The sequence below is a fragment of the Carassius gibelio genome, chromosome B19, assembly GCF_023724105.1.
Source record: "Carassius gibelio isolate Cgi1373 ecotype wild population from Czech Republic chromosome B19, carGib1.2-hapl.c, whole genome shotgun sequence".
NCBI lineage: Eukaryota > Metazoa > Chordata > Actinopteri > Cypriniformes > Cyprinidae > Carassius > Carassius gibelio.
In genome coordinates, this window is record NC_068414.1 from 10,493,781 (window position 1) to 10,521,347 (window position 27,567).

At 38.1% G+C, this 27,567-nt stretch overlaps 2 protein-coding genes across 4 annotated transcripts in view; one reads left to right on the forward strand and one right to left on the reverse strand.

Moving 5' to 3' along the window:
* Window positions 1-26,836, forward strand: part of LOC127979273 (glucocorticoid modulatory element-binding protein 1) — a 44,881-nt gene extending 18,045 nt beyond the window's left edge. For all 3 annotated transcript variants that reach the window (XM_052584616.1, XM_052584618.1, XM_052584617.1), the window contains exons 2-10: window positions 13,625-13,792; window positions 13,886-13,941; window positions 14,207-14,328; window positions 14,407-14,510; window positions 16,702-16,850; window positions 18,484-18,615; window positions 19,483-19,620; window positions 20,315-20,437; window positions 25,083-26,836. In XM_052584616.1, coding sequence (XP_052440576.1) covers window positions 13,662-13,792; window positions 13,886-13,941; window positions 14,207-14,328; window positions 14,407-14,510; window positions 16,702-16,850; window positions 18,484-18,615; window positions 19,483-19,620; window positions 20,315-20,437; window positions 25,083-25,858 — 1,731 coding nt within the window. In that variant the 5' untranslated portion in view covers window positions 13,625-13,661 and the 3' untranslated portion in view covers window positions 25,859-26,836. The remainder of the gene's footprint in view (window positions 1-13,624; window positions 13,793-13,885; window positions 13,942-14,206; window positions 14,329-14,406; window positions 14,511-16,701; window positions 16,851-18,483; window positions 18,616-19,482; window positions 19,621-20,314; window positions 20,438-25,082) is intronic.
* LOC127979288 (uncharacterized) overlaps window positions 1-27,567 on the reverse strand; it is a 366,522-nt gene that overhangs the window by 327,001 nt on the left and 11,954 nt on the right. The window lies entirely within an intron of this gene.

Sequence of the window (27,567 nt, forward strand, 5' to 3'; positions counted from 1 at the left end):
ATGCTTTATGCGATGCTTAGCTACTACATTTGCCGTTGGAGTGCTTGGCCCCGTAATTGCTGCTTGCAGCTATATTTAGGGGCCAAGCACCGAAGGTGCGAAGGCACCTATTGTGTTCGTTGGCGTTATTATTATTAGGGGCCAAGCACCGAAGGTGCGTAGGCACCTATTGTGATCGTTGGCGTTATTATTATTCTGCTTCTTCTTCTTCTTCTTCTTCCGCCGCAAGTCTATGGCAGCCCATAGAACCGATTGCGGGAAAGTTGTATAATTTGGCACACTGATAGAGGACAGTCCCAACATTAACTATAGCTAATTTGAAGTCTCTAACTCCTACTCTCTAGCGCCACCACTTGTCCAAACTTTCAATGTTTGTATGCTAATAACTTTTGAACCGTAAGCCAGAAAATGGAAATTCTTTTTTCCTCTGAATCCTTGGCTCATGCCAAGTCGAATGAACCCCAAAATTCAAAAATCGCAAGGTTTAGTTTTTTCGCTATTTTCAATTTTTCGAAAAACCTACTTTTTCGAACTCGTGCTAGACGGTTAGTCCGATTGCCACGAAAATTGGCTCAGATCATCTTCAGACCATGCTGGCAAAAAGTTATGGAATTCAAGTTGATTCGTCCAACCATTGTCGAATGACACGTAAACAAATTTGACGAAAAGCACGCAAAAATGCACTTGAGGATATATCTCAGCAACGGTTTGGCATATTGAGACCAAACTTGGTGTGTGTTATAATAAGCATGACCTGAGACTACCTGCAGTGTTTCGACACAGCGCCACCTAGTGGTCAGGAGATATGAAAAATGCATATTTTGGCTTATATCTTCTGAATGGTTTGGCCAAAAATCACACAACTGGTCTCTTTAGATTCAGTGAGTCATGTCGAGTCGTATGATATGCAAATTTCCCGTGTCAGCCATTTTAGGGGTCGGCCATTTTGAATTATGTTTTAAAATGCTGTATTTTTTCAACGCAGCATCGTATCGTTTCGCAAATAATTACAAAAATATTCGGCTCCATGCCCTGAATGTACTCAAAAAGCTTGGTGGCAGCGCCACCTTGTGGTCAAGAGTTATAATGAATTATCACCAAAATGCTAATAACTTTTGAGTAAATTAGACAATTGAAATGCAAATGGTCTCCCCGTATTCTTTGGTTCATGCCGAGAACATAGATACCAATTATGCCAAAATTGGCCATACTTCCTGTCCGCCATTTTGATTAATGTTGAAAACCTACTTTTTCGAACTCCTCCTAGACCGTTAGTCCGATTTTCACCAAATTTGACGTGAATCATCTTCAGACCATGCTGGCAAAAAGTTATGGATTTCGTGTCGATATACAAAACGGTTCTGATTTAGCGCATCAACGAATTTGCTGGAAGGGTGCCAAAATGCATTTGAGGCTGTATCTCTGCAACGCTTTGACATTTTTGCACCAAACTTTGTATGTGTCATCGCCACCTGACACTGACCATGCCACATAAATTTGGTAACAGCGCCACCTATTGGTCAAGAGTAATGAACCATTCATTAACTATGAATAATTACACTTATAAAAATGCTAGTAACTTTTTAATGCATTAGCCTATTGTAATGAAACTGGCCTCAAAATATTCCCTGGCTTATGCCGACAACATAGATACCATATATGCCAGAGTAAGCCGAACTTCCTGTCCGCCATTTTGATTTATGTTGAAAACCTACTTTTTCGAACTCCTCATCAAGCGTATGTCCGATTTTCACCAAAATTGATTCAGATGATCTGTAGACTGTCCTGACAAAATGTTATGGATTTTGTATCGATAGACAAAACCGTTTTCGCATACCACAGCGACGAATTTGAGGCACAATGCCAAAATGACACTTGAGGCTGTATCTCTGCAATGCTTTGGCATATTGACACCAAACTTTGTTTGTGTCATTGAAAAGTCACACAGAGTACACCAAATTGACTTGATAACAGCACCACCTATTGGTCAATTTTGATAAGCCAGTAAATCATGCTACTAGAGGTTGTATTTATGATTTTTTTTTAGCCATTTCAATTACAATCATCCTAAAATTGCTGTTATTGCTCAATAATGCATTTGGTGTGATGCTCCATGCCATGCTTAGCTCCTACATTTGCCGTTGGAGTGCTTGGCCCCGTAATTGCTGCTTGCAGCTATATTTATTATTCTTCTTCTTCCACCCCAAGTCTATGGTAGCCCATAGAACCGATTGCGGGAAAGTTGTATAATTTGGCACACTAATAGAGGACTGTCTGAACATTAACCGTAGCAAATTTGAAGTCTCTAACTCAAACTCTCTAGCGCCACCAATTGTCTAAACTTTCAAAAACTTGATGCTAATAACTCTTGAACCGTAAGCCACAAAATGAAAATTCTTTTTTCCTGTGATTCCTTGGCTCATGCCGAGTCGAATGGACACCGAAATTCAAAAATCGCAAGGCTTAGTTTTTTCGCTATCGTCAATTGTTCGTAAAACCTACTTTTTCGAACTCGTCCTAGGCCGTTGCACCGATTGTCACGAAAATTTAATCAGATAATCTTCAGACGATGCTGGCAAAAAGTTATGGAATTCAAGTTGATTTCTCAAACCGTTTCCGAATAGCTCATGAACGAATTCTTCGAAAAGCACGCAAACGTGAACGTGAGGCTATATCTCCGCAACGGTTTGGCCTATTGAGACCAATCTTGGTGGGTCTTATAACAACCATTCCCTGGGACTACCTGCAGTGTTTCGGCGCTGTGCCCCCTAGTGGTCAGGAGATATGAAAAATGCATGTTTTTGCTCATAACTTCTGAACGGTTTTGCCAAAAATCACAAAGTGGTGTCTTTAGATTCAGTGCATCATTCCGAGTCGAATGATACCGAATTTTCCCAATTCGGCCATTTTGGGCGTCGGCCATTTTGGATTTAGTTGTAAATTGCTGTATCTTAAGAATGAAGTTCCGTATCGTTTCGCAAATAATTACAAAAATGTCCGGCTCCATGCCCTGAATGTACACAAAAAAATTGGGGGCAGCGCCACCTTGTGGTCAATAGTTATAACGATTTTTTCGAAAAATGCTAATAACTTTTGCATACATTAGCCTATTGTAACAAAGCTGATGTTGATAGATTCCTTGGGTCATGCCGAAAACACCGATACCCCATTTGTCAATTTTGGCAAAATTTCCTGTCCGCCATTTTGATTCATGTTGAAAACCTACTTTTTCGAACTCCTCCTAGACCGTTGCTCAGATTTTCACCAAATTTGATTTGGATCATCTTAAGACCATGCTGGCAAAAAGTTATGGAATTTGTCGATACACGTAACCGTTTTCAATTAGCGTACCAACGAATTTGCTGGAAAGATGCCAAACTGCATCTGAGGCTGTATCTCTGCAAAGGTTGGAGATATTTACACAAAACTTAATATGTGACATTGTCACATCACATTGACCACGCCACATCATTTTGGTCACAGCGCCACCTATTGGTCAAGAGTAATAAACCAATCAATAACCGCTAATTATTACATTTCCAATAATGCTAATAGCTTTTGATTGCATTAGCCTATTATCATGAAACATGTCTCAAAATGTTCCTTGGGACATGCCGACAACATGCATACCAATTATGTCATATTAAGCAAAACTTCCTGTCCGCCATTTTGATTCATGTTGAAAACCTTTTTTTTTAAACTCATCCTCAACCGTTTGTCCGATTTTCACCAAAATTGAATCAGATCATCTTCAGACCGTGCTGACAAAAAGTTATGGATTTCGTGTCAATAGACGAAACCGTTTTTGTACAGCGCTGCTTCAGATGTCAGGCATCTTCACAAAATGAGTCTGAGGCTATATCTCTGCAAAGCCCATTAGTGGTCTTCCAGTGACATCTAGTGGTCGTAAATGCAATTTATCATACAACACTGTCTCTTGAACCTTTATAACTGTTATATGTTGTGTTAATTTCATTCTAAAGAAGCATACGCAATTTATGTATAATTTCACAGTCTAGATAATAGTACTGCACTGACTTTAAATAACCTAGATATGGCTGACAGTAAAAGAATAGAACAGAATTACAGACACACACAAACATGAAATGTTTAAACTAGTATATTAATACTCAATAAGCATGCTTAAACCCACACACAGATGCACACATTTTGTTATATATATAGATAATTAAAATAAATGATGGGTGATAAAACCTATTGCAAGTCTTCTGTTTTTATGGGCTTCTATGTCATTTTTCAGGTTTCATTGCAATCATAATCTGGCATAATTATAAACATTAGATATATCTGTATGAATAAATTGGTAAACTTTGACTCAGTGTGATCTGAAATGCTTGAACAGTATTAAATAATAGTAATATACATTTTTTCTAGATGAATCCCTCAACAAGCCCATAAACTGTAATGTTTTAGTCTTTAGTGAGCTCATTAGTGGTCTTCCGGTGACATCTAGTGGTTATAATTGCAATTTTTTTATTCAACACTGGGTTTTGAAGCTTTATAAATATTACAGTGTTCTTTTTTACCTAATCTCTGTTAAATTTTGCATGATTGTTTAGAAAAAATACAGATCTAATGCATGTGTGATTATATTACCCCTTTTTTTTGCAGTTTAATGCCATTCACAACAGAAATCTTTTGTTTTTTAGGCCATTTTAACTGTTATAGCACCAGCTATTTTCTGATCTTAATGAAACTTTGCATGCTTGGTGGGTCATCTTTCACATGTTATAACCAAGTTAAATAAAGTTTTGAGTTTTTGTTTCAGTTTAATAGGCTTTAGGTTACATGTGGCCACGGCCCTTTCCTAAATGACCTCTTATAGCTAACCAAAGGACAAAATGCAACATATTTTTGAAAATTATTGATCTAGAGAGTCCAGAGAATATTATTGCAGTGGTTTGATCAAGACTGAACAAAAAACCAGGTGACCCAAAACATTCAAATTCGTGGACCAATTTTACGAAAAAGGCTATAACTCGGGAACAAAATGAGATATCTTCACCAAACTCAGAACTCATATGCATGAACAAAAACTTTAGTCAATTTTTTTTTTTTCCATATCTGCCACTTGGTGGCGCTACAGGATGAAAAAAAAATCAAATGGCTATAACTAAGCAACCGTTGATCCAATCAACTTGAAAATTGATATGGCCCAATGGGGCACAAGTGCTCTATGAGGAATTTCACTTATCTTAAAAAACATGGCCGCCATTGGCCAAACAACTTTAAGCACCTATTTGACAAGGTTAATGGAAGTCGATCGGAACGAAACTCGGTGGGCATGTTCGACTCATTGCCCTAAAGGTCTGTAAGTATTTTGAAAGAAATTGCCCACAACATTGTCACCTCCCACAGAACACAACAAAGCGATTTGATTACAGCGCCACCTATTTTCCAAAAATGATAATGCATCATTTTACTAGAGTTTTACTGGCTGTTTCAATTACACTCTTCCAATAATTGCTTTTCTTATTCGTTGCATTTGGTCTGATGCTCCATGCCATGCTTAGCTCCTCGCTGTGGAACTTTTATTAACGATTTTCAGCCATTTCAATTACAATCATGCAATTATTAATTTCATTATTCATTGTTGCATTTGGTCTGATGCTACATATGCTTAGCTCCTGATGTTGCCGCTGGAATGCTTGGCCCCGTGATTGCTGCTTGCAGCTATATTTATTATTATTCTTCTTCTTCCACCCCAAGTCTATGGTAGCCCATAGAACCGATTGCGGGAAAGTTGTATAATTTGGCACACTAATAGAGGACTGTCTGAACATTAACCGTAGCAAATTTGAAGTCTCTAACTCAAACTCTCTAGCGCCACCAATTGTCTAAACTTTCAAAAACTTGATGCTAATAACTCTTGAACCGTAAGCCACAAAATGAAAATTATTTTTTCCTGTGATTCCTTGGCTCATGCCGAGTCGAATGGACACCGAAATTCAAAAATCGCAAGGCTTAGTTTTTTCGCTATCGTCAATTGTTCGTAAAACCTACTTTTTCCAACTCGTCCTAGGCCGTTGCACCGATTGTCACGAAAATTGAATCAGATAATCTTCAGACGATGCTGGCAAAAAGTTATGGAATTCAAGTTGATTTCTCAAACCGTTTCCGAATATCTCATGAACGAATTCTTCGAAAAGCACGCAAACGTGAACGTGAGGCTATATCTCCGCAACGGTTTGGCCTATTGAGACCAATCTTGGTGGGTCTTATAACAACCATTCCCTGGGACTACCTGCAGTGTTTCGGCGCTGTGCCCCCTAGTGGTCAGGAGATATGAAAAATGCATGTTTTTGCTCATAACTTCTGAACGGTTTTGCCACGGTTTTGTCTTTAGATTCAGTGCATCATTCCGAGTCGAATGATACCGAATTTTCCCAACTCGGCCATTTTGGGCGTCGGCCATTTTGAATTTAGTTGTAAATTGCTGTATCTTAAGAATGAAGTTCCGTATCGTTTCGCAAATAATTACAAAAATGTCCGGCTCCATGCCCTGAATGTACACAAAAAAATTGGGGGCAGCGCCACCTTGTGGTCAATAGTTATAACGATTTTTTCGAAAAATGCTAATAACTTTTGCATACATTAGCCTATTGTAACAAAGCTGATGTTGATAGATTCCTTGGGTCATGCCGAGAACACCGATACCCCATTTGTCAATTTTGGCAAAATTTCCTGTCCGCCATTTTGATTCATGTTGAAAACCTACTTTTTCGAACTCCTCCTAGACCGTTGCTCAGATTTTCACCAAATTTGATTTGGATCATCTTCAGACCATGCTGGCAAAAAGTTATGGAATTTGTGTCGATACACGTAACCGTTTTCAATTAGCGTACCAACGAATTTGCTGGAAAGATGCCAAACTGCATCTGAGGCTGTATCTCTGCAAAGGTTGGAGATATTTACACAAAACTTAATATGTGACATTGTCACATCACATTGACCACGCCACATCATTTTGGTCACAGCGCCACCTATTGGTCAAGAGTAATAAACCAATCAATAACCGCTAATTTTTACATTTCCAATAATGCTAATAACTTTTGATTGCATTAGCCTATTATCATGAAACATGTCTCAAAATGTTCCTTGGGACATGCCGACAACATACATACCAATTATGTCATATTAAGCAAAACTTCCTGTCCGCCATTTTGATTCATGTTGAAAACCTTTTTTTTTAAACTCATCCTCAACAGTTTGTCTGATTTTCACCAAAATTGAATCAGATCATCTTCAGACCGTGCTGACAAAAAGTTATGCATTTCGTGTCAATAGACGAAACCGTTTTTGTACAGCGCTGCTTCAGATGTCAGGCATCTTCACAAAATGAGTCTGAGGCTATATCTCTGCAAAGCCCATTAGTGGTCTTCCAGTGACATCTAGTGGTCGTAAATGCAATTTATCATACAACACTGTCTCTTTAACCTTTATAACTGTTATATGTTGTCTTAATTTCATTCCAAAGAAGCATACGCAATTTATGTATAATTTCACAGTCTAGATAATAGTACTGCACTGATTTTTAAATAACCTAGATATGGCTGACAGTAAAAGAATAGAACAGAATTACAGACACACACAAACATGAAATGTTTAAACTAGTATATTAATACTCAATAAGCATGCTTAAACCCACACACAGATGCACACATTTTGTTATATATATAGATAATTAAAATAAATGATGGGTGATAAAACCTATTGCAAGTCTTCTGTTTTTATGGGCTTCTATGTCATTTTTCAGGTTTCATTGCAATCATAATCTGGCATAATTATAAACATTAGATATATCTGTATGAATAAATTGGTAAACTTTGACTCAATGTGATCTGAAATGCTTGAACAGTAATATTAAATAATAGTAATATAAATTTTTTCTAGATGAATCCCTCAACAAGCCCATAAACTGTAATGTTTTAGTCTTTAGTGAGCTCATTAGTGGTCTTCCGGTGACATCTAGTGGTTATAATTGCAATTTTTTATTCAACACTGGGTTTTGAAGCTGTATAAATATTACAGTGTTCTTTTTTACCTAATCTCTGTTAAATTTTGCATGATTGTTTAGAAAAAATACAGATCTAATGCATGTGTGATTATATTACCCCCTTTTTTTTTTGCAGTTTAATGCCATTCACAACAGAAATCTTTTGTTTTTTAGGCCTGTTTAAATGTTATCTAACCAAAGGACAAAATACAACATATTTTTTCAAAGTTATTGATCTAGAGAGTCCTGAGAATATTACTGCAGTGGTTTGATCAAGACTGAACAAAAAACCAGGTGACCCAAAACATTCAAATTCGCGGACCAATTTTATGGAAAAGGCTATAACTCGGGAACAAAATGAGATATCTTCACCAAACTCAGAACTCATATGCATGAACAAAAACTTTAGTCAAATTATTATTTTTTCCATATCTGCCACTTGGTGGCGCTACAGGATGAAAAAAAAACTAAAATGGCTATAACTAAGCAACCGCTGATCCAATCAACTTGAAAATTGGTATGGCCCAATGTGGCATAAGTGCTCTATGAGGAATTTCACTTATCTTAAAAAACATGGCCGCCATTGGCCAAACAACTTTAAGCATCTATTTGACAAGGTTAATGGAAGTCGATCGGAACGAAACTCGGTGGGCATGTTCGACTCATTGCCCTAAAGGTCTGTAAGTATTTTGAAAGAAATTGCCCACAACATTGTCACCTCCCACAGAACACAACAAAGCGATTTGATTACAGCGCCAACTATTTTCCAAAAATGATAATGCATCATTTTACTGGAGTTTTACTGGCTGTTTCAATTACACTCTTCCAATAATTGCTTTTCTTACTCGTTGCATTTGGTCTGATGCTCCATGCCATGCTTAGCTCCTCGCTGTGGAACTTTTATTAACGATTTTCAGCCATTTCAATTACAATCATGCAATTATTAATTTCATTATTCATTGTTGCATTTGGTCTGCTTAGCTCCTGATGTTGCCGCTGGAATGCTTGGCCCCGTGATTGCTGCTTGCAGCTATATTTATTATTCTTCTTCTTCCACCCCAAGTCTATGGTAGCCCATAGAACCGATTGCGGGAAAGTTGTATAATTTGGCACACTAATAGAGGACTGTCTGAACATTAACCGTAGCAAATTTGAAGTCTCTAACTCAAACTCTCTAGCGCCACCAATTGTCTAAACTTTCAAAAACTTGATGCTAATAACTCTTGAACCGTGAGCCACAAAATGAAAATTCTTTTTTCCTGTGATTCCTTGGCTCATGCCGAGTCGAATGGACACCGAAATTCAAAAATCGCAAGGCTTAGTTTTTTCGCTATCGTCAATTGTTCGTAAAACCTACTTTTTCGAACTCGTCCTAGGCCGTTGCACCGATTGTCACGAAAATTGAATCAGATAATCTTCAGACCATGCTGGCAAAAAGTTATGGAATTCAAGTTGATTTCTCAAACCGTTTCCGAATAGCTCATGAACGAATTCTTCGAAAAGCACGCAAACGTGAACGTGAGGCTATATCTCCGCAACGGTTTGGCCTATTGAGACCAATCTTGGTGGGTCTTATAACAACCATTCCCTGGGACTACCTGCAGTGTTTCGGCGCTGTGCCCCCTAGTGGTCAGGAGATATGAAAAATGCATGTTTTTGCTCATAACTTCTGAACGGTTTTGCCAAAAATCACAAAAGTGGTGTCTTTAGATTCAGTGCATCATTCCGAGTCGAATGATACCGAATTGTCCCAATTCGGCCATTTTGGGCGTCGGCCATTTTGGATTTAGTTGTAAATTGCTGTATCTTAAGAATGAAGTTCCGTATCGTTTCGCAAATAATTACAAAAATGTCCGGCTCCATGCCCTGAATGTACACAAAAAAATTGGGGGCAGCGCCACCTTGTGGTCAATAGTTATAACGATTTTTTCGAAAAATGCTAATAACTTTTGCATACATTAGCCTATTGTAACAAAGCTGATGTTGATAGATTCCTTGGGTCATGCCGAGAACACCGATACCCCATTTGTCAATTTTGGCAAAATTTCCTGTCCGCCATTTTGATTCATGTTGAAAACCTACTTTTTCGAACTCCTCCTAGACCGTTGCTCAGATTTTCACCAAATTTGATTTGGATCATCTTCAGACCATGCTGGCAAAAAGTTATGGAATTTGTGTCGATACACGTAACCGTTTTCAATTAGCGTACCAACGAATTTGCTGGAAAGATGCCAAACTGCATCTGAGGCTGTATCTCTGCAAAGGTTGGAGATATTTACACAAAACTTAATATGTGACATTGTCACATCACATTGACCACGCCACATCATTTTGGTCACAGCGCCACCTATTGGTCAAGAGTAATAAACCAATCAATAACCGCTAATTATTACATTTCCAATAATGCTAATAACTTTTGATTGCATTAGCCTATTATCATGAAACATGTCTCAAAATGTTCCTTGGGACATGCCGACAACATACATACCAATTATGTCATATTAAGCAAAACTTCCTGTCCGCCATTTTGATTCATGTTGAAAACCTTTTTTTTTAAACTCATCCTCAACCGTTTGTCTGATTTTCACCAAAATTGAATCAGATCATCTTCAGACCGTGCTGACAAAAAGTTATGGATTTCGTGTCAATAGACGAAACCGTTTTTGTACAGCGCTGCTTCAGATGTCAGGCATCTTCACAAAATGAGTCTGAGGCTATATCTCTGCAAAGCCCATTAGTGGTCTTCCAGCGACATCTAGTGGTCGTAAATGCAATTTATCATACAACACTGTCTCTTTAACCTTTATAACTGTTATATGTTGTCTTAATTTCATTCCAAAGAAGCATACGCAATTTATGTATAATTTCACAGTCTAGATAATAGTACTGCACTGATTTTAAATAACCTAGATATGGCTGACAGTAAAAGAATAGAACAGAATTACAGACACACACAAACATGAAATGTTTAAACTAGTATATTAATACTCAATAAGCATGCTTAAACCCACACACAGATGCACACATTTTGTTATATATATAGATAATTAAAATAAATGATGGGTGATAAAACCTATTGCAAGTCTTCTGTTTTTATGGGCTTCTATGTCATTTTTCAGGTTTCATTGCAATCATAATCTGGCATAATTATAAACATTAGATATATCTGTATGAATAAATTGGTAAACTTTGACTCAATGTGATCTGAAATGCTTGAACAGTAATATTAAATAATAGTAATATACATTTTTTCTAGATGAATCCCTCAACAAGCCCATAAACTGTAATGTTTTAGTCTTTACTGAGCTCATTAGTGGTCTTCCGGTGACATCTAGTGGTTATAATTGCAATTTTTTATTCAACACTGGGTTTTGAAGCTTTATAAATATTACAGTGTTCTTTTTTACCTAATATCTGTTAAATTTTGCATGATTGTTTAGAAAAAATACAGATCTAATGCATGTGTGATTATATTACCCCTTTTTTTTTTTTTGCAGTTTAATGCCATTCACAACAGAAATCTTTTGTTTTTTAGGCCTGTTTAAATGTTATCTAACCAAAGGACAAAATACAACATATTTTTTCAAAGTTATTGATCTAGAGAGTCCTGAGAATATTACTGCAGTGGTTTGATCAAGACTGAACAAAAAACCAGGTGACCCAAAACATTCAAATTCGTGGACCAATTTTATGAAAAAGGCTATAACTCGGGAACAAAATGAGATATCTTCACCAAACTCAGAACTCATATGCATGAACAAAAACTTTAGTCAAATTATTATTTTTTTTTTCCATATCTGCCACTTGGTGGCGCTACAGGATGAAAAAAAATCAAATGGCTATAACTAAGCAACAGTTGATCCAATCAACTTGAAAATTGATATGGCCCAATGGGGCACAAGTGCTCTATGAGGAATTTCACTTATCTTAAAAAACATGGCCGCCATTGGCCAAACAACTTTAAGCACCTATTTGACAAGGTTAATAGAAGTCGATCGGAACGAAACTCGGTGGGCATGTTCGACTCATTGCCCTAAAGGTCTGTAAGTATTTTGAAAGAAATTGCCCACAACATTGTCACCTCCCACAGAACACAACAAAGCGATTTGATTACAGCGCCACATATTTTCCAAAAATGATAATGCATCATTTTACTGGAGTTTTACTGGCTGTTTCAATTACACTCTTCCAATAATTGCTTTTCTTACTCGTTGCATTTGGTCTGATGCTCCATGCCATGCTTAGCTCCTCGCTGTGGAACTTTTATTAACGATTTTCAGCCATTTCAATTACAATCATGCAATTATTAATTTCATTATTCATTGTTGCATTTGGTCTGATGCTACATATGCTTAGCTCCTGATGTGGACGCTGGAATGCTTGGCCCCGTGATTGCTGCTTGCAGCTATATTTATTATTATTATTATTATTATTATTATTATTATTATTTATACTTAATCAACTGGTTTTAGCTGAATTAGCATACAAACATACCAACAACATGCTAATAACTTGCTAATCAGGCTAGAAGCATGCCTTTAACATGTTTTTAAAATAATTTTGGCCTCTGTCAAGCTGGTCTTAGCTAGTTTTTAGCTTTTTTTTTCTTTCTTTACTGAATCAACTGGTTTTAGTTGGATTAGCATAGAAACATGCTAGCAACATGCTAGTCACTTGCTAATCATGCTAACAACATGCTAGTGACTTGCTAAACATGCTAACAACACACTAGTCATTTGCTAATCATGCTAACATCATGCAACAGACATGCTAGTCATTTGTTTTCATGCTAATTACATGCTAGTCACACGCTAGTCATCCTAACAACATGCTACATACATGCAAGTCATTTGCTAATCATGCTGGAAACTTGCTAATGACATGCCACCAACTTGCTAATCATGCTAATGACATGCTAGTCACTTGCTAGTCATGATTCCAACATGCTAGTGACATGATAATCATGCTGGAAACACGTTAACGACATGATAGTAACTTGATAGGTTGTATTGCCTTCAAAACTTCAAAACTACTTTAAATTATTTAAAACTGAAAACCCTCAAACTCTAAGCTTTTTCAACAATTTCAAACTCCCTGGCCAGGCTTTTTCAAGCCATCTTAAAGTTTGTCCACAAACTTTACTATCTATGATTATTATGATTAAAATTCAGTGTCACATGATCTTTTAGAAATCATTCATTTTTAAAAAGAAAAAAAATAATACTTTTATTCAAGAAAACATTAAATTGATCAAAGTGACTGTGAAAATATTTTAAAATGCCTTTTCAAATGCTGTTCATTTGAATTTTCTAAAAAAAATCATGGAAAAAGTATCATAGCTTCCACAATAAATAAATAAATAAAATAAAGGGAATTAAAAACTCTTTGCAGCATTAAAAATAATAATAAGCAGCAAATCAGCATATTAGAATGATTTCTGCCGGATCTTGTGACAATGAAGAGCAATGATGCTGAAAATGCAGCTTTGATCACAGGAATAAATTACATTTTACAATATATTGCAAATAGAAAGCCGGTGTTTAAAATTCTTAATTTCTATATTAACATTTATTCCAAAGTTTGACTAAAATCTCAAATCTTATGCAGGACTGTCACACTCCTCGTTGTTGAAGGAGCGAGGGCTATGGCAGAGACTGAAGTCACCGTGTCTGTGGAGAACGTGGTGGAGATGAAGAGCGCTGAGGAAGAGGATGGAGATCCTGACAACCAAAGCAAGACTCAGATGATCCTGCAGCTGCAGCCCATCACAGCTGGGTGACCACAACACAAACATCATAATCATGCATCAAATCTTCTGGGAACAACAGATGCAGTCTGATGTTATAGATGATGCTTTATGTTTGATAGGCTTGGAGATGAAAGCAGTGAGACAGATTCAGCAGTTGTGGCTGTGGAGGCACAAGGTAACCCTGTCCTAAAACTGAATGGGGAGGATTTTTCCTTACATCATGACAGCAGATTTTGCACAGCTCATGTGTTCTTTTTAAACCATCTTTATTAACTCACATTATTAGCAGTAATCTGTTTCCTGCAAGCAGCGTCTTTGCTATAAAAGCTGTCTGCTCAAATTTATCAGCTCTCTCCAAGCAGCAGATTACGCTGTCACTAAATACACCTAATGCAGTTTTGCCACAATAAACTCTTGTTGATGTGTGTGTTTATGTTCAGACGAGGCGTCTGCTGAAGGAGAGGATTTCGAGCTCGGTTATCCCATTACATGCGGCGAGAGTAAAGCCATCCTTCTGGTGAAGAAGTTTGTCTGCCCGGGCATCAATGTCAAATGTGTGAAGGTTGGTGTTGTGTAGAGCCAAACGCTGCAGAGAACCGCTGGTGATGTGTTGAATCTGGCCTGCTCTGTTTCTCTGCAGTATGAGGATCAGTTGATTAGTCCAAAGCAGTTTGTGCACTTGTCGGGGAAAGCCACCTTGAAGGACTGGAAGCGAGCGATCCGGATGGGTGGAGTTATGCTCAGGTCTGCTTACGCATACTGTTTCAGTATTTTAATCTGATTCAAAGGCACTCAAAACTGAGCTTGCAGTGCTTGCTCCGCCTCCGGGGGCTTCTGATTGGTCCACTGTTTTGTAACAGACATTGATGAGCAGTGTTGGGGGTAATGCATCACAAGTAACACAAGTTATGTTATCAGATTTTTTTTAAGTAACTAGTAAAGTAATACATTACCTTTTTAATTTAGTAGGAAATATCTGAGTTACTTTATTTTCCCTGTGTATTGACTGACAGCCGTCAGGTTGCCATGTTGAGAGAAATCAGGAGTAAGTGCAGAGTGTGTGAACGTGATGTAACTGGACTTCTACTGTAAATATGAACATGTATTTACTCACCTCACCTGGACAAAAACTAATTCAGTATTCCTCAAAATGAATGAAAACAGTCAAATGCAAATTCAGAAGATTATAAAAACCTGCAATAATTAATTATGTGAAATAAGACAAATGTTATTTTATCCCATTTTATTAACCAGTGTGTCTGTTACTGACCTGTATTGATTCACTTCAACTATACTTAGCAAAAATTGCACATTTTGTTATTGCTGAATAGTGTTGAACTTTCTTCTTCTGTTGTTCTTAAGCCTGATTTGTATTCATTTTTTTGGTGTGAAAGCCCTTTTACTTTTGTAAAAGAAGAACTTTTTATATTAAAAGCAAACAAGCAAGCCCTGGCCAGATTTAAAAGTAATGCAAAAGTAACATAACACATTACTTTCCATAAAAACGAACTAAGTAGTAATTAGTTACTTTTTTAGGGAGTAACGCGATATTGTATTGCATTACGTTTAAAGTATTTTCCCCCAACGCTGTTGATGAGTGTTAAATGAATTAATTTCGACCTTGAGCTCTCGCAGAGCAATGGTTATCGTGACACATCTTAAACTGTGATTGTTCTGATGGATCTGCAGAGATGTAGGTGCTACACACAGACAAAAACAGCACAGGAGTTTACACAACTTACTACATTTACTCTTATTTTTCTGTACTCTCAGACAAAAAAAATCGTATTTATTCCCTATTTAACTTTAAACATGCTTATTAGTACCTATAGGGCGCATAATAGTACCTTAATGGTACGTCACTCTCAGTTTATAAACACTTTCTAATGTCAGTCCGGTTTGGACTTTTGTGAGAAAATTTTGTGTTCCGAAATTTGCAGTTTTTCATATAGACCGACGCTACTTTTGTGTCATCGAAGGGTAACGCCCCATTTTGGGGGAAAACAAACGGATTCCCCTGATACAGAACTCGCTCTAGTTTCTTGATAGCAAAAATGGCAGAAACATACACACTCTCTTTGCCGGCCAAGGACTGTGAGAGGTATTTAAAGAAGCTACTGGATATGGTGTTCACAGAGGTGTCCCTTTGAAATGATCGAAAACTGGATTAATAGCCCCACGAAGTGGCCAAAAATATGGACACCTTACCATTATCTCGTGGAATCACCAAGTAGCCTATTTTTTGTCATTAACACACTCACAGTATGATAAACTAGATGAAGAGGCCATGTCAAGAGGAGTCGGTGGTTTACTTGGATCATATTTCACTTGATTTAAGCTATTGACAGTTTTGTTGTCGGCTAGTTAGAAATACGAAGCTGCTAGCAGCTACGTGATTAACGTTAGCTCTCATTAGGAACGCTGCCTTGGCTGTTTGGATTTTACGTTTGAAAAAAATATTCGCAGGCTAGGACTAAACCATATCTGTTTGAAATTGTCTCTGAAAGGCCTGTACACATCAGAAACAACGAAACCAAAAGGTCTGGAGCGAGTTCTGTATCAGGAATCCGTTTGTTTTCCCCCAAAAAGGGGCGTTACCCTTCGATGACGCAAAAGTAGCGTTGGTCTATACAGTGGTGGCCAAATTATTTCTACTCTAATATTTTCAGCAGCTAAAAAAATGGTTTTAAGTCAGTGTTTAAGTTGTGTCAGTAGGAAATACCAGTTCACATTTCCAAACATTTCCATTTTGTAATATTGTAATTCCAATATCAATTGTAATATACTTTATATACACTTATACACACTCTTACACAAGATCAAGAAAAAGTACCCACTTTGACCTCTTTTGGATAGTCAATGAAAACAAATGTTCTTCAGTGATTGATAGTCATAACATCTGACAGTTCTCTGTGTGTGTGTGTGTGTCATGAAGGAAGATGATGGACTCGGGTCAGCTGGATTTCTATCAGCACAGCACTCTCTGCACAAACACCTGCCGAAGCACCAAGTTCGACCTGCTGATCAACAACACACGCTTCCCACCGGACGGCAGTGGACTCGGCACAGCCACCACAGCTCAGGGTCAGAACACACACACACACGCATGCACAAACACACACACACTCTCACACACACCTTCAGCCTTCTGATGATTTTCAATATTTCGTCAACTACTGCGCATTTCTTTTATACTTCAAACCAGGGGTCTCCAACCTTATTTTTTATTCAGAAGCTACTTTTTACAAATGAAGGTGACTGAGACCGACCAATTTTATACAATACTTAAATCTCTTAAATAATGTACAAGTAAGGATTATGACCTGTCTCTGTGTGTTTTGCTCCCTGAGACCCAGTTTTGTCTCCCATTGATTGTGTTGATTTGATCCCAGGTGTGTCTCATTCTTCCCCAGTTTTCCTGCCCTAGTTTATTCAGTTAATCGAAGATGGGCAAAAGGCAGGAGCTGGTTGCTGAAGCCACGCCCACATGGCAATCCACCTGTCACTCAAGTGGCCACGCCCTTAATTACGTAGAACTTTAAGTCTTAATATAATTTAAACGGATTAGATATAAAAAAATTCTTAGAAAACCAACCCCATCCGAATAGGGCTCAAGTATATATTTAATTATACTTCAGCACTACTTCTGCACAATTAAAGTGCATTAAGTACAAAATCACGTTGGAAACGATTGATGGATACACCAAATTTTAACTAAAGAATGATAGATGGAAACACATTTGCCAAATAAATTCCTACATGCTCATTAAAAAAGTCATATGACTTTGTGCTCTGGGACGGCAAAACCTGATAAACCAGCAGAGAGATCTCGTTCCACAGCATCTGAAACGCCTGAACAAAGTCTGTCGTCAAAGTATTTCTGTATAATTGCCTCCCAGAACTGTCTTATTCGACTGCGTTCCCAAACAGCAGCATCCTCCTCCGAAAGCAGTGAGCCAATTAATTTAGTTTCATCTGCTCGCTCAAAGGCACAAGTAAATTATTATGACATTAAAATAATTATATTCAGTGGCATCACCTATTTTGTCTAGTGATGTATAGTGCCAGTTTATCAGGAAGTGACGATTTTGTTCTCTGTGACTCGTTAGATGGAAACGGTGCTTGTTCGCAAATGTTTTATGCAATATTTCAATTTTGCGCAACTTTGGATGGAAACTCGGCTAGTGACACAACTTTGACCAAATAGATATACAAGTAACTTATCGATTATTTGGCCATTTTGACTCATAATTTGAGTGGCAGGCCTTGTCTGGCCAACCGAATGTTAATTTCTTGACCAGGTTAATCTCAGATTTTAATATTTATTTGAATTAAAATGATACTGATATCGCAAAACAATAACAATGTCCACCACATTGTTATCAGGTAATCAATATACTCCTTAATAATTGTTCACATTGGAGCTGAAAAATAGGGAAAAAAAATAATAAAAGAACATTTAACATAATGTGTTTAAAATGTCAGCTCAGAAGAAAATGATATGATCACACAATGCTGGTCATATAGATTTATGATCAAACATTTTTTGAAACATTTGCGTTGTGTGTGTGTGTGTGTGTGTGTGCATGTGTGTGTGTGTGCATGTGTGTGTGTGTGTGCGTGTGTTGTGTGTGTGTGTGTGTGTGTGTGTGTGTGCGTGTGTGTGTGTTTGTGTGTGTGTGTGTGCGTGTGTTGTGTGTGTGTGTGTGTCCTGCAGGGTATGTTTCTGTGGGTAACGGAGGTCAGACGCACACAGCGGAGGAGAAGAAAGAAGAGGTGATCAGTTTGGGGGAGTGGAGCACAGCTTCGGCAGAAAGCCCAGAGAAAAGAGACTCACCTGATATCTCAGGTAAACATTCACCAGGGATGTTCATTTCACTTATCTTTCACATGGTCTTCACATCACATCACACACCTGCAGCACTTCTGCGAGCAGAGAGAAAAACATAATAAAGCTATGTAATATATATATATATATAAAATGAATAAATAGGCCAATACGAGAATATATTATAATATAATATATATTTTACGCATGACATGTTAAAATGTTTTTATCATGAATGTACACAATTAAAGGCAAATCTTTTACAATTCTAAAAAGTAGTTGCTTCACTGTTAGAAGTAAAAACTCAAGCGATAGCGCTGTGCCGCAAGCACACACACAGTTAAGCTTTGCTACCTTGTAGCCTGTTCATTATCATAATGAACTACAGTCAGTCAAACATACGGTAAGTTGAATGAGAGACCCAACATTGGGATCAGCCTAAATGAATTTGTTCTGGCTTGCTGTTTATATTGCTTGTTCTTTTCTAAATACTGTTCATTGAAATGATTTGTCGTGGAGTGAGGGGAACTAAAACAGCCTGGCTATGTTTACAGTGTTTATTATCATGTTTGTAAACATTTCACATCGGCATTAGGCCTGTTTCCGAATGAAATGATAAAATGTGACTTATTATACGTGACTTTTTTTATACGCATAGAATATTTTAACCATGCAGCAAACCTTTTTTAATATTTTGATAAATTACTGAAAATAAATAAATAGTTCTAAATGACTTTTTAAACCATTTTAATTTGATTGTACTAATCGGTCAAAATTCTTAACGGCCGGTTAACCGGTTAAAATGAGCATCCCTCATTCAGACCTCACTCAGGACTCTCATACCTTAATAAAGACGTCACGAGTGCTGTACTGTGTGTGTGAGCCCAGACGAGACGCTGAGTTTCTGGAGGGGCATCGCTGAGGTGGGGCTGATGGAGGAGGTGGTGTCTAACATCCGCTCGGAGCTGCTGAGTCTGCTGAGAGGAGTCCAGCTGCGCACCGATCCCAGCTCTCTACAGGACGCAGGTCAGTGCTTCATCTGTGACAGCCTTGTCCCGTCAGGTGCACCTCCAGCCCTGACCAAACACATCCGAACCGGAGACCATTTACAGTTTCACAAGATGACAAATAGAGATTCATAGTATTTTACAACAGATTTAACTTTCATTTTTTACACAACCTTAAAATTATCAAATTACCATAAACTGAATCCTGCCTGCTGCAAAACTGAATGAACCGAAATCAAACGATCCGGGACACATTACCCGTGAATTATCCAGGATCTCAAGTGTCAAAGGGGCTTCGCTGATTTTTCACTGAAAACTCAAACAAAATTGTAAATAAATCCAAAATGAATTAGCAGGCACGCTTTTGGATCAATAAATGAAAATAAAAAAGCACTTTTATTAAGCATTTAATATAATAATATGAACGACCATCAAGACTATTTGTAAATGATATACAAAAATATACAGTCAACGTTGAAGTGGATCAACAAAGTTCATTAAAGTAGTCCAAAGACAAGATTCCCCTGTAGGTGCATTTTGTTTTCGGAGCATCTTGTAGCTCAAGTAGAGGATTGGAGATCCATGTAAAACACATTTAGTGTGTCATTAGTAGTCAGTTTGTGTTGTTGTGTTGTAATACAGGTGTAGTTGTGACAGCAGAATGTGTATGTGTGTGTGTGTGTGTGTGATCATGTGATCTGTGGATCTTGCAGAGATCGCGGTTCTGAGTAACCTGGCTCAAGTCTTTGACCTGCTGGACTCCATCAAACAAATTCTGAACGTTCGACGGCAAACGACAGACCCGGAGCAGACGCAGGTCCTCAGAGCACTGACAAGTGAGTCAAGAGACCGTAGACATGTGTTTTATGTGTTTTATATAAAATATATATTTCTAAAATTAAAAGACTTTAAATGTGTAGCACAGTAATGGAGGCAGCAACATATGATAGACAGAACAGAACAAAACAACGTCATTGCGCAGAATTAATACAATCTGAGAGGGTTTGGCTCCAGTACAGAGCGGCACAAAGCACTTATGCACATCCCCTGCACAGAATGATGCGCTTGAAGAGTTCAAAGTTCACAGAGAAGACATACTGATGCTTAGTGTGTTATATCTGTGCAATCGCTTGAGCCTGTTCTTTTAGTGGTCTTAAATCTCAGTTATTGTGCACTCTTTAAGAGAGTTTCTTAGTTTTGACTGTCGTAAACCGAACGTGATGCGCAGTTTGAATACTGAATAGTGGATGAAAGACAGCCACAGCAACGAGAACTTGAATTTAATGACTCAAATATGAATCTGAACCTTACATTAAACTATGATGCAGCTTGAAATATAGTGCATCAAAACTTTATGGTGCTTTATAATGTTTTTGTGCTTTTTGTGGGACTTAAAAATAACACAGAATTGGATATGCACTATATGAGATATTGACTATCAGATGGATGCATCCATATTTCAGACTAGAGCTTTTCAAGAAGGCTGCAGCAATGGGCGTGCCGAAATGTAGGGGCGTGGAGAAACCTCTTCCTGATTGGTTGACAAATCTGTCTGTCAGGGTGTGGGGTGGGGTTAGATTATTTCACAAATTGCCATCATTCGTATTCACAGGTTTCCTAAAAGTGTTTCTAAAACATAAGACACAATTTAAATCATTTTGTGAGAGATTGTCCCATAGTTTCTATTAAAAACGCTAATTGGATGAATTGCATATAGACATTTGGAATGGCGACGTAAAAATTTATTTTGATAGTTTCGATTTAGACACTGTACTAACTAAAGTAACTTTCTAACTACGTGTCAGCTAGCAGTCATTAGAGTATTAGCATACTGCCTGCTTGATATCTTCCAACACTTTATTCTGATGCTCTATACTTAACCTCTGTAATAACTCCAGAGCAAACTCTGTAATCCTCTGAGATAACTAATCCCATCTGAATGCAAATGTCTGTGATTTTTGATGTTATTTAGTTTTTTCACAGGTAATTTCTTAGTGTGTTTTGGCCACAGTGAACTACTGTAGATGCTCTTACTACTGCACACACTTTTAATGAAATGAAGAGCCAAATCATGTAAACTGTTAAGACTGGCTATTGTTATATCAGTGTCGGATAAGATTACTCACCTTAACTTACTTACATTGTTTAAATTACATATGCACCTTTACGAAAATTGAACAATTGAATTGAAAATTGAACCTGTAATAAACACAGATGTTAGTCCTGTCTGAATTGGTGCTTAAATCACAGACATTGGGTGATAGGAATCGAAACTCAAACATAGTTTAAAAAACTAGTCCTGTTTGAATAGGGCTTTAGACTCATTGGGAAAACATGCCTGTGGGGACTTTTCTGCAAAATGACATTACAATGCTTCTTGCATGCTTTGCAACACTTTCAAAGTTCAGTTTTATTCCCTACAGATGAAAGTGAATGTGGCAAATTTATTATAATTTTTTTTCATGGTTGTGGTTTGTATCGTGGCAGTTGTTTGGAAATGAAAAGTTTAATGCTCAATGACATCCCAGCTACACCAAACCCCACTACAGAAGCAAACGTGTTTGCTAAAGCAACCATGCATTTGAGTTTGATTCTGCCGGTCTTAGCTTTTTTTATTGTTGGACTTGTGTTTCGAGTGGATTTAAAGTGTAATGCTGTTATGGACGGCCGGATCCTGTCAGAAAATATCTGCTCTGTCTGGAAACAGAGCAATTAGTCAGTAATGTTGTCTAATACCCAAAACCTTTTAACAGCAAGTCATGTCTGATCAAACCTCTATTAACACTCGTCTGTCAGCCAAGAGTTGACTGAGCAAAGCCAGAGAAGGACAGAAGCAGGAGACTAAGTGATGATGATTGAATCTTAGTTATTAAAATTATGATACCACAATCAATAGCAATGGAAATCACTGCTTCAAAGCATTGTCCCATAACATTAAAAACTTTGAAATGGAGACATTACCTTATCTCTTACTCATGGACACACATATCCCTTGAAGCCACACAATCGTAAGACCGAACAATAGTGGGAAAATAACATGAAATATGATCGCACAGGTTCTCAACACTGGCTCTCGGGGTCCACTTTCCAGGACCTTGTTTAGCTTGTCCAGGTATGTTTGATTAGGGTTGGAGATCAACTCTGCAGGAAGGTGAATCTCGAGGGCCAAAGTTAGGGTTAGGGTTAGGGTTAGAGTAACCCTAACCCCAATAATTCATTAATGAATGAATCAGTGAAATTCATGTGAATGAATGAAGAATAAATTAATATTAAAGAAAGTGAAACACAACACATATGTATGGTTGATGTCTTAAAACAATGCACACCCTGGTTGCTGCTAAGAACTCTTGGAAGTAAATGAGAAAAGCCATATATAGCCGGCTATGTGATGTCAAAATGTATTCGGTTATAAATCATACACTGTAATAAAGTGTCATAACAACAAATGCAAGAAACCTTGCGGAAATAAGTCTTCCTTAACCAATATGTTAACCCCTTGATCATAATTTGTGAGATAAGGAATAAAAGTTGTTGGTGTTTTACTGCCACTAGTTCATTAAAGCTGAAAACTGAAGTGCACTGGATATATATAGGCATGTTTTTTGGACATGTAGAGGCATGTTTTGCTTCTCTAATGACGTGTGCACCGGCTCTAGAGCTGAACAATTATCCCTACCTCCAGCAACCTGTCGCTTCACAACAATTAGTGAGTGGTACAATCAATTCCCAATTAACAAAATAAAGTCCTGCCCTCTTTTTTTTCTCATTTGAGAAGTCGTTTCAACTCACACATATGCAACAATCGCAATTTCAGTTCCATGCCATCTTTAAGAGGCGTTTAGACACATGCATTGTGCTTATAGGGGCACTCGTTACTGTAGTAAAGTCACAGAGTAACGCATAATTTTAAGGACCAAATCTAAATATTTACTAATTGTAAACTTATTAGCATGCATATTTCTAGAGTATTGAGAGTTTATTAGTACTTATAAAGCACTTTTTAATATATCTATAAAGATAACAATATTAGCGTCCACACCAGCGGATGATACCATCTGTTTATTCTCGCTCATTTACCACTTTTGCCGGAAAAAAAATTGTCCTGAAAAGTGATTCCAACGATATTTTTTCTCTGTGCCTTTATCGTTATAGATGTGGTGCGGACTCTGCTATTCTTTAAAGGTAGGTTAGGCGATTTTAGAAAGGCTAGCAATAGCATGCTAGCTTTGAAAGCAAGATCCCCTCCCTCCCTTCACTTTGCAAAACCATGCCTCCCTCAATACACATGAACACACTCACACTGCTTTATCTTGAATAAAACACAGCTGCTGATCAATCCACATTGAGAACTGGAACTAACAGGAGTTTAATGATGACACGAGACTTTCAACCAGCATTAAAAAAATAAATAAATCAATAAATGTTTTTAACCAAATCACCTACACTGCCTTTAATATACAGAATGATTTTAGAACTTTATCTGTATCGTTATCTTTACAGTTATTGCTTTTAGTGAGAAATGGCCTTTAGTCTGCGTGACCATATTCTAGATCCCCAAATGTCATTCACACCAGGAACAATAACTATAAAGAAAATGATAAAGTTGTAAAAATAGTTCTCAATATTAAATAATAGCAGATTCTTCACCACAACTATAACGATGAAGGCACAAAGAAACAATATCGTTGGAATCATTTTCAGAAAGATTTTTTCCAGATGGTAAACAATACAAATATTGACAGCCAATCAGATTCAATACTGCTGTCACAAGCCGATAATTTAAAGAGGTAGACGAGTGTGCGCTGAGAATAAACAGATGATATCATCCGCTGGTGTGGATAATAATACAGTTATCATTCATTGTGTGAATGGGCCTTTAATCAAACCCCATACCTGAACTTAAAAGTTATGTCATTAATTACTCGCCCTCATGTGGTTACAAACCTGTAAACTTTTGTTCATCTTCAGAAAAGAAATGAAGATATTTTTAATCAAAGCTCAGAAACGTGGCAAGGACATCTGTAAAATAATCCATGTGACATCACTGCTACGAGAATTTTTTCTGTGTGCAAAGAAAACAATAATAACATCATTTCTTAAACAATTATTCTCCTTGAGTTTCCATCTTCCGCCATGTTGGAGAGTACCCCAGTAATCGTAACGCAATCTTGTGTGTATGTCCTTCCTATGTTTCTGTGCGTAGTTTGTTGCATTATCATTGCTGTCTACGAAGGATCAGAGAGCTCTCAGATTTCATCAGAAATATCTTCATTTGTGTTCTGAAGATGAACGAAGGTTTTATGGAGGTTGAGTAATCAATGACAGAAATGTCATTTTCAGCTCTTTAACCAACTACCTTGCTAACGATTAATAAGCAGCAAATTTAGAGATTAATGATGCAAATTCATAGTGAGAACTGGTCAGTCTCATCGATTGTATGAATCCTCTGAAAACAGCACCATCTCTTGTGTGTATGTGTAGCATTGGAGCAGCAGGTGGAGGAGCAGAAGCGGCAGCAGTCGCTCAGCTGGTTGTCTCAATCCCAGGCCCTCAGCAGTCTGCTTCTCCCCTCCCCACCTCCATCCAAACGTGCTCCCAAACGCCCCCGCCTCCAGCGGCCCGCCTCCACCACCGTACTCTCCACATCCGTCGCCCAGCCACTCACACTCCAGCCCCAGCAGTTCACCGTGCTCTCCCCCATCACCCTCTCCTCCATCGGCCAGTCGTTCGCCGTGGCCGGTCTCAACCAAGCCTCCAACACGGTCACCCTACACACCCTCCCAGCCGGCTCACAGCTCTTCAAGAGAATCGCTACAGGTTCGGACGGAAAAACCGAAGCCATTGCGCTCCATCCGACGTCTGGGCTCACGCTGCTGGGCGCCACAGCCATGCCGGACCACGGGCAGCTTGTGAGCCCCGTCGAGCTTTTCCAGTTCACGCAGAAGACACCCTCCGGCGTAGCCCAGGACGGTCAGGTGGTGGCAGGAACGGTAGTGATGCAAGAGAGCGTCGTCAGTGTCCTGCAAGAGGACGAGAGCCAAGACAGCACCACCCTGATCGAGATAGACCCAGCCACCGCCGACCACAGCGTGAGCGTCATGGAGCTGCAGCTCGAGGGCGAGGAAGCTGAGCGCGGAGCGACTGTGGTGGGAGACGAGACGGAGGAGGAGATACAGCTCGATGCCAACGAACAGATCCACAATTTACCCGTTGTAGTGGTGGAGGAAGAGACGCAGGGCTCTGGCAAAGCCAAATGAGACACGGACACGCTCACACGAACCTTCCTCAGAGACTGACGGACCGAATCAGGGACGGGGATTGTGTCACCCCAGGTGGAGTGTGTTTGTCCTTCCAGCTGTCTCAGTTCTTCATCACTCTCTTCCTGCACAGCCAAGCTCAGCTCTTCAAGACTGACGTGTCACGTATTTTTGTAAAAGTTCTCAGTATTCCTTTGTTTTTTCTTTTACATGAGAAGTAACAATTTGTGATGTTTCGTTGGAACACATTCAGTATTTGCTTTCGTTTTTGAGTGTGGAGGCTTAGATCGAGCACTTATTTTTCAGTTTCACTTTGTTTCGGTTCCCAGATGTCATGTTGTAGCCAGATTATCCTCTTTCTACTTTCTGACATCGGGGTATCAATGGCACTAACGCTGGCGATGTTTTAGCACAGTGGTTTTTAAACTCCAGACCTGGAGACCCACTGCACTTCAGTTCATGCAGTGTTCTGCTAGTCATATTATTGTCTGAATTGTGTGTAAATAAAGGAGGTAAAAGTGCAGTGCTTGGGTTCCCAGGATCAGAGACGAGATCCACACCTTTAGCACACTTAATGAAAGATGTCTAATGAATGTTTGTGAATGGATCTTGTGTGAAAATTAAAATGGATCTTCCTTTCCCCGTGAGTTATATGTTATAAATGATGGTAGATCGCGGGATTGTGCATTTCTAAACCTGTTACAGTTTCTAAGTGAATGTTTTGGAAAGTTATTGCAAAAATACTTGATTTGGAGTTTTATAAATACACTTTTGTTAATTTTGCAAAACAAGTTAATTTATTATTTCTGTGCAGAAGTTATAATTCTGTAATGATTTACTCCCCCTCATGTTGCTCTCAACTCACAGACCTGCTGTGGACCACAAATGGAGATGTTTAGCAGAATGTTCACACTTAACAGTTCACTCAACAATACTTTGCTGCTTGTTTGAATGAATTAAAATGAGCTAATGCATTAAGCCTTGAATATTTCTTTTCTAAATTAACTTAAATTTGTAAGAAAAAATGTATTTAACCGTTTTGTGTGAAATTAAACTTTCTAGTTTCCAGCATACTTTGCATGGGACAAGATGAGGAGAGTGAATATAAATCTTTTTATAAATGATTTTTGATGAGGTGAGAATGTCACAGGATTATAGTTCATACAAAAATATCAGCAAAAACTCTTTTTCAGCATTGATAATAATCAGAAAGTTTTCTTGAGCATCACATCAGCATATAAGTATGGATTCTGAAGGAATGATGCTGAAAATACAGATTTGATCACAGAAATCAAAACAATAAAAAATCATACTTGGTTGGAGAGCATAAGTGACTACTTTCAAAAACATTTAAAAAATCTCAATGATCCCAAACCTGCTCAAGTGTGGAACCAGCATGTGCCCCCCTCACCTGTTTGTGCACTGTGACAGACTGGATTTGGATAATAACCTCATGAGAAATATATCAGTGTCACGGCATCTATTGCTTGGTTGATATACACAAGTTTGCTTTGGCACTACATCAGACAGTGTGGATATGCAAACACAAGTGACTGCAGTCTCAACAGACACAGATAGTTCTGAACACATGTAACTAACAGTGTGAACAGAATCACATTTCCTCATCAGCATGATATCATATGCTAGTTAACATGATATATATAGTAGTAAAAAGACAGAGATTCATTTACTTAAGCATGTGGTAACTG